This window comes from Echinops telfairi, unplaced genomic scaffold (genome assembly GCF_000313985.2).
Source record: "Echinops telfairi isolate 266 unplaced genomic scaffold, ASM31398v2 ScPeMD7_10;HRSCAF=50, whole genome shotgun sequence".
NCBI classification, from domain to species: domain Eukaryota; kingdom Metazoa; phylum Chordata; class Mammalia; order Afrosoricida; family Tenrecidae; genus Echinops; species Echinops telfairi.
Window position 1 is genome coordinate 5301905 of NW_022103907.1, and position 7678 is coordinate 5309582.

The 7678-nt window shown below is 40.0% G+C and overlaps 1 protein-coding gene across 1 annotated transcript in view; it reads right to left on the reverse strand.

The window, feature by feature from the left end:
* NLRC4 (NLR family CARD domain containing 4) overlaps nt 1–7678 on the reverse strand; it is a 41750-nt gene that overhangs the window by 19247 nt on the left and 14825 nt on the right. The window contains exons 4-6 of the mRNA XM_045287058.1: nt 6714–6806; nt 4291–4461; nt 2218–2310 (exon numbers count right to left, since the gene is read on the reverse strand). Of these exons, the coding sequence (XP_045142993.1) occupies nt 2218–2310; nt 4291–4461; nt 6714–6806 (357 nt within the window). The remainder of the gene's footprint in view (nt 1–2217; nt 2311–4290; nt 4462–6713; nt 6807–7678) is intronic.

Genomic DNA, 7678 nt, shown 5'->3' on the forward strand with positions numbered 1-7678 from the left:
TAAGAGTTGTATGAGCCCCTAATAAAACGATTTAAAAAAAAAGAAAAGAAAGAAAACATCCCAGCCTAGTCCAATTCAAGTTCCTAAGTCTGATTACTAGTCCATAAATCCCTCTTCAGACTCACGCAGTCACAAGCAAAGATGCAGAATGAAGGATAACCACAAAGTGGTGGGTACAAAGTTTTCTGGATCCAATAGCAGTAGACACATCTCCAGGGCTCTGGCAGCAACCAGAGTCAGCTAGCAGGAAGATGAAGGCAGAGAGAGAGGGGGAGGTTCCCAGGACCCTCTTATGAGAAGACCACGCCCACAAAGAGTCACCATCAGGCTGTGACCTAATTGACAGGCTAAATTCCACCCTGATACTTTTATATTTCTTCAAGTTGACATGCACTTATGTAACTATCATAGGCAGTATCTGACTTAGTTCACTCAGCATCCTCTTTATGGCTCATCCATGTTATGTCATGAACCAGAACTTCATTGCTAGGTATAGCTTTTTAATATTGTATGGGACAATATATTCAATAAGGTCTAATCCTATTGTTGGTGAAGATGTAAAGACATTAGAACCCTTATCCATTGCACATGTGGATTTGAAATGGAAAGCTGCTGTGGAAAGTAGTATGATGATTCCTCAAAAAATTGAAAATAGAACCACCTTGTTGCTAGGAGCCATTGAGTCAGTTCCACCTCATAGCAGTGCTATGAAAAGTGTGAGAGAAGGACTCACTGCTCAGAATGGCATCGTCTTCACAGTGACGGAGTGCTGGAGCCCACTGCTGTAGCCACTACGTCATCAATTCATCTCATTAAGGCTCTTCTTTTTGGCTGACCCTCGACTTTACCAAGCATGATGTCATTCTCCAGGGATGGGTCCAGAAATTCCACTCCTGTTGGTGAACTGTCTGCTCACATCTTTTGTCCAAAATTGCAAAATTAACTATTTTTGTGCATCAGAAGACTTTATTAGGTAAATGTAAAGACAGCCTATAGAATAGTGGAAAATATTTGGTGACTGCCTATCTGGTCAGTACTTAATATCTACAGTATATAAACAACTCCTAAATCTTACCAGGAAAAGACAAACAATCTAATTTAAAAAGTGGCAAGAGACATCAGTGGACACTTCTCCAAGGAAACAGATGAATGATCAATAAACACATAAAAAGATGCTCGATATCATTAATTATTAAGACTTATGCAACATAATTAATATATAAGACTTGCATAATAATTATTATGCAAGAAAGAAAGAAAGTGAAAATCAAAACCACAAAGCCACTGCCACTAGAATGACTACTGTCAGACAGACAGACAGTCGCAAAGCTGGCAGATTGTGGAGGAATGAAAACTGCGTTGCTGGTGGGGATGTAACATCAACTAGGATAAAAGTCGGGTCGTTCTTCAGAAAGGTAAACATGGAATTACCATATGACCCCACAAGTCTACTTTCTGGATTGTACACAGCAGTTAATTGTTGGCAACAACACAAGTGCCCATCATTAGATGAACAGAGAAATAAAATGTGGCATATCCATACAATGCAATATTTTACTCAATATCAGAGAAATAATGTCGTAATAGATGTTACAAACCTTAAAAATGTTATACTGTGTGAAATAGGCAGACATGAAAGAATTAATATTGTATGACATCATTTCTAGGAGATATCTAGAATAGGTAAGTTCATAGTTTATTAGTGATTCCCAAAGGCTGAAGGGAAGAAGGAATGAGACTGACCGCTAAAGGGTATTGATCTTTTATTTTTAATCATTTTATTGGGGGCTCGTACAGCTCTTATCACAATCTGTATTGAGCTTTTCATTGGGGTAGCAGAAAACTTGTGGAAACAGGTAGTGGTGAGGATAGACAGCTAACATACAGGATGTAACAAAGGTCATTAACTTGTACAGTGAAAAATTCCATAAACTTTTGTCATGAATTTTGCATCAACAGAATGAAATGAACAAATACATAGACTTGTATTCCTTAAGGATAGTTTTAAAAAGGACTAATCATTTCATTTCCTTAAGGTTATCTTGGGTGAGAAAGAGCTCAGGGATCAAGCTATATCTTTCTGGCAATCCAGTACACATAGGAAAGGCTTTTAAAAGTTCATGGAAAAGTGGAATTAAAAGATAATAGAAGTTTTCCATGAGCTTTGAAGTCCCCTCAGGTTCAAGTATCTGATTTTGGCTGAATTGTTCTTCTTACCCAATTCATGTAGAGCTTCATTCCCATCCATTTCCAGGTCATTTTCAGATAAATCAATAATTTTCAGTTTCATCAAATTATGAAGATTCTGACCTGAAAGAAAAATTTAATCAAACTTAAAACTTTTAGGGAACTATGTAAGCATTACAAATAAAACCAAAACACTAGAAGAATTCTGAACTCTTGTCTTCCGTCCTGATGATAAAGCAACCCGTAATGTTTATTTTACCTATATAAAAGTTTTCCCAAAAAAACAAAAAAATTAAAAAAAAAAAAAAAGTTTTCCCATAAATGCTCGGATGGGTTTAACTCCGAACTCCCCTGGTTATGACTAATGGTAAAGTATTTCACAAACATGATGAGGTCAAACATAGGGAAAACTAGCTGCATGTGAACATTGATTATAAGCGCATCATTCTAAATAAACACCGCATAATTACTTTCTTCACTTTAGCTATTTATCATGGTACTTTAATCTGACTGGAGCTTTTCCGTTTTAGGACTAATTAAAAAAAAGTTTAATTACATATTTCCATGTTTATATAGTCTTATTACAATATTATCAATTATTATTTTTAATTATGTGTGTTCTTAGAGTAAAATGTCTGCTGGTATTTGGCATTCTAAAATAAAAAGAACTAACTAATTAATTAAATAAATAAAAGAACACATTTCGGAATGCTCTTTTAAAGATTGTCTTTAGTACTTTCGTATTTACTTTTTGACTCTCCAGAGGCAAACAGAAGTCAGGGAACGTGCTTATAGTCCTCAGCTCCCAGTGTTTGTCCCGCTTTTTCTAATCGTGGTTTCCCTAGTTTCTAAGTCAGCGTCCACATGGTTTCTTTAATAAGTTTTCCAGATGCCCAGAAGTTCCCCGCCCCCACTGCCATCAGTTTTACAATCTAATTGTTAAATGGTCAAGCCATCGTTTTCTAAAACATGCTTTCAAAAACATGCCTGCAATGAAACTACACAAGTTCAAAAGCAGAAAAATGTAAAGGTTTGGGTTTTTTTAGAGTTGGCTCCAACGCCCTTGGGGGATCCAAGGCATTGACGATCGTATTTGTGCACATTAACTCCGGGCCGACAGTGTTGTGCGTAGGCAAAGGAAGGACTGAGAGCTTGTTAGGAAAGCTGTCTCTCGGCTTTCCAGCCAGGCATTTATCCATTCATCCAAATAGCTATTAGGCAATAATTATACATGCAGAAGCTGAACAATAAATAAAGGCCAAAGAAGAATGGATTCCTTTGAGCCATGGGGTTGGCAAAGAGTGGCTCATATGCCACGGGACCCCAGCAGGCCCTCAAGGAGCTGGCTTGGCACAGTGGCTACAATAGGCTCAAACATCGGAATAATTGTGAGGCTGGCGCAGGACTGGGCAGTGTTTCGTTCTGTTACGCGTAGGGTGAGTATAGTGGCCCCTAATACCAACAATAGACCAGAAGAGTGAGCCGATCTGATTCGGAAGAAGTACAGTGAGAAGGCCCCTTCGCAATGAGGATGGTGGAACTTCCTCTCATGTGTTTTGGACACATTATCTGGAGACACCAGTCCCTGGAAAAGGAGGTAGCGGGTGACGGGTGGCAGAGGGCCAGTGAACCAAGAGGGTGACTCTCAACAGGTGGATGGGCACAGTGTCTGCAGCCATGGGCGCAAACAAGAGTAGTTGTGAGGATGGCCCGGGGCCCGGCAGTGCTTCATTCTCTTGGAAGGAGGGCTGTCCTGAGTTCGAACCGACTCGGCAGTGCCTACCCACAGTCCTAAGACCGAAGGTGTGACAAGTCTCAAGCACCTACTTAATGCTTTCTTTTCTCTTAAAGTTAGAACATCTTTGATTGTTCTGAAATGCTGCGATGCATCTGTAATAGAATTGGAATTCAAATAAAGGCTCGTAGAGAAAAATCATTAACTAACACACTGAATAGTCCCTGGAAGACTTCATTATCTTTTCCAAGTTTCCTTTAAGTTAAATTTCCCTTTGAGCGATTCCTAGCCTCGAAGTGGGCATAAGTAGAAAGGAACTACATGTGCTGTGCTACTATTTCCGATCCGTTGAGTCAGACGACAGTTACCTAGGGTTTTTAGGGCGTTCGCAGACAGGCAGCAGGAGACTAATTGGATTTCTTCAAGGTCACGGGGTTTGGTGGACAGAGACCGCACTATGTGATCCATCCCCTCTCCAATGTCAGACAAGTGGGTCAAGCGGAGTAAACGTAACTTCTTCAGGTTCGTCAGACCGTCAGCTACAAACAAAGGGAAAGGGAAAGCCTATTGATACCGAGTTAATTTGCTTTAAAGGGAGACAAGCGGGCTGACAAAAAGCAAAGAACCCCGCGTGGGAACTTTCCCAGGCCCATTTGGTCGTGACCTCCATTGATAAAGAACGAAAGGGAGTTGCTGTTCTTTTAACTGTCACTTTCCGGGACCACACAGAGGTCACTTACGTTGATTGCTTTCAAAGTAGCAGGCGAAAAGCGACAGCCAATGGGCAGTATTTTAATGGACATTGAGATGTACACTTAACCAGACTCTTTATAGAATGAAGTCCTTTGGAAATACTCTTTCTTTCAACTCCCTCAACAATCTTAGAAAGGGTTGGGGACTAGTCCAGAGGGACAGTATGGGGACTTTGGGGTGTGGGTGTGCTACCCCTAACCTCAACAGAACTCCACCCGGGACCTTAAGGAATGGGTGTGCTTAATGCTTTACCATTGGGAAGATCACTCGCCACGCAGTAGATTTATGTTTTATCAGTAGTACAATGGGAAATATTACAAAATGTTCCTCGGCCTTAATTTTTAATGTCACGTTTAGGGTTCATCAGGCATAGCTCTGTGTTATTAGAATGTTTCTGTTGATGATCTGCTAGTCTATTGTTGTTAGGGGCTTTAGCGTCAATTCTCACGCAACAGCAATACTCTGTTAAAGAGTACAACTGACCCGTAGGGTGTTTTAGGCTGTAATTTAATGGAAGCAGATCACCCAGTGTTTCTTCCATGAACTACTGGGTGCAATCCAGCTGAGCGCTTAATGACCAAAAGCCCTTCTAGCCTATAAGAAATATTATGTCTTAAACATTAATCTTGCAATTTATATATAATATGCTGAGCTTGGTGCCTCACTCATAATAAACTCTCAGCCACTAACTGGTTGTCATGGGAGTACAAATAGCTTATAGGTTGGAAACATGAATTTGTAATAAATTTGGTTCCTAGACCCCCTAGTTAATAATTGTGTAGACTTGGCAAGTCATTCAACCTTTATATTGTGGCCTTGGAAGCAGTTATAGCTCTGCTTATGACTACTGTGAGGATTCAAGAAGAGGAAATGTGTGAAAGTACCTGGAGTCGTGTCTGACCTTTGCACAGTAACTCTATAATATATCTAATTCTGTAATTAATGTCAAATAGTATTACTACAATTAACTTGATTTATCAAGCTCAGATTTTGATTCCTTAATAAACCAAACTCACTGCCATCAGTGGCTCATGGCTGACTCAGTCACCACCTCTGGGTTTCCGAGACTGTAGCTGTTGACAAAGTAGAAAGCCCAGTCTTTCGCTCTCAGAGCTGCCAGTGGTTTTGAACTCCTGACCATTTGGATTGCTACCAATGCACAACCACTGACACAACAGGGCTCCCTGTGGCTCCTAATAGCAGGTTGTTTGGAGACAAGTCCTAGCAGGTAGGACTTTAGCTCATTCAATAAACCTTTCTTGGTCCCAGTAGAAGCTGCAAAATAAATGAGTTGAACTGGATGGGCTCAGGCTCTTCCCAGTTTGATATTCTGAAACACTCATAGACATGCAGGAAGTGTTGACTAAACAACCCATTCATTCAATTGTCCTCCTATAGTTTCTATAAACAGCAGCAACAACAAAAAGGAGTTCGTCAGGTTTTAATTATGGGATATGTTTGCCTTTGGGCAAGACGCAGAAGGAAAAAGAACAAGTCTGAGGGAAGAGAAGGATTTTTACGAGGGTTCAAGCAAGGATAACAGAAACAAACCCCCCAAATGTAGGAACTTGGAAACAAAACAGCTTCAACAAGAATCAACCTGTCTTAAGATCCTGGGTTGCTCTGGTGAGCTTTATCTTCTGCTAGGTTTGCAAAACTTTCTTTTTCTTTTTTTCCAAAACGTTCTTAATCTTCATTCTTTCTTGAGTCTCACTCCAATCAGGAAGTTTAACTTAATTGTGAAATCATGGTATAAACTGCTCTATACAGTTTCTATGTTTTAAATACAAACATGAACAATTGGTCAAGGAGATGGAAATTTAAAAAGCCCTGTCCCCAAGGATGCCACAACCTACTACAATTTACATAAAATAAGGGTAAAGGAGTGGAATTGGAGTGGGCAAAAGTGTCTCAGGAGGCTCATGTGGTGACAAGGACATAAAACTCCCTTGCCATGTGCCCACACAGCCACTGCGAAAGACTTTTAAACTGGCTAGTTTATAATCAAAATAAAGATGAGCAAAAGCAAACATCTCACCTAATTTTTTTGCATCTTCCTCATTCATCTTAATGTTGTCCAGTATGAGCTTCATAATGTTCTTTAAATTACCCAAGCTGTCAGTCAAACCACCTGCCAGAAGGGAAAAAAGTTTGGACTGTGCTTAATTGTTACTTAGTAAATGTCAATTACAAATGAAAAGGTTGGTTATCATCATGAGTAAGACATGCTGCAAAGTTTACTCAAAAATGTATTTTGAATCCCACCACACTGAGGCAAAACACGAAGGGCGTGTAACACAACAGCAAGGGAAGCAGAGCAATGAAATCCCTGGGGAATACCAAAAAATAGACTTTGGGGCCAGGGCGTGGCACCCCACCAGACTCGACCAGAAAATACTCCTAAAGGTCAACAAACAGACCTTGAACTATTTACAGGCTTTTCTCTTTTTTGTCATTGTTTTTGTTGTTCTTATTGTTGTTTTCTTTTGTTGCTTTGTTTTGCTCTGTCTTGTTTTTGTGCATATTATTATCTCTGCAGGTCTATCTAGATAAAATAGGCTAGATAAACAATCTGGAGGAGGAAAAAAACGGGACCTACGGATCCAGAGGGACATGGGAGAGGGGGAGGCGGGAGAAAGAAAGTGGGTGTTAACAAACCCAGGGACAAGGGAACAACAAGTGATACAAAATCAGTGGTGAGGAGGGTATGGGAGGCATGGTAAGGCTTGATCAAGGGCAATGTAACCGAGAGGAATTACTGAAACTGAAATGAAGGCTGAACATGATAGTGGGACAAGAGGAAAGTAACAGAAAATAGAGGAAAGAACTAGGAGGCCAAGGGCATTTATAGAGGTCTAAATATAGGCATGTACATATGTAAATATATTTATATATGAGGATGGAGAAATATATCTATGTGCATATATTTATAGGTTTAGTATTAAGGTAGCAGATGGACATTGGGCCTCCACTCAAGTACTCCCTCAATGCAAGAACACTTTG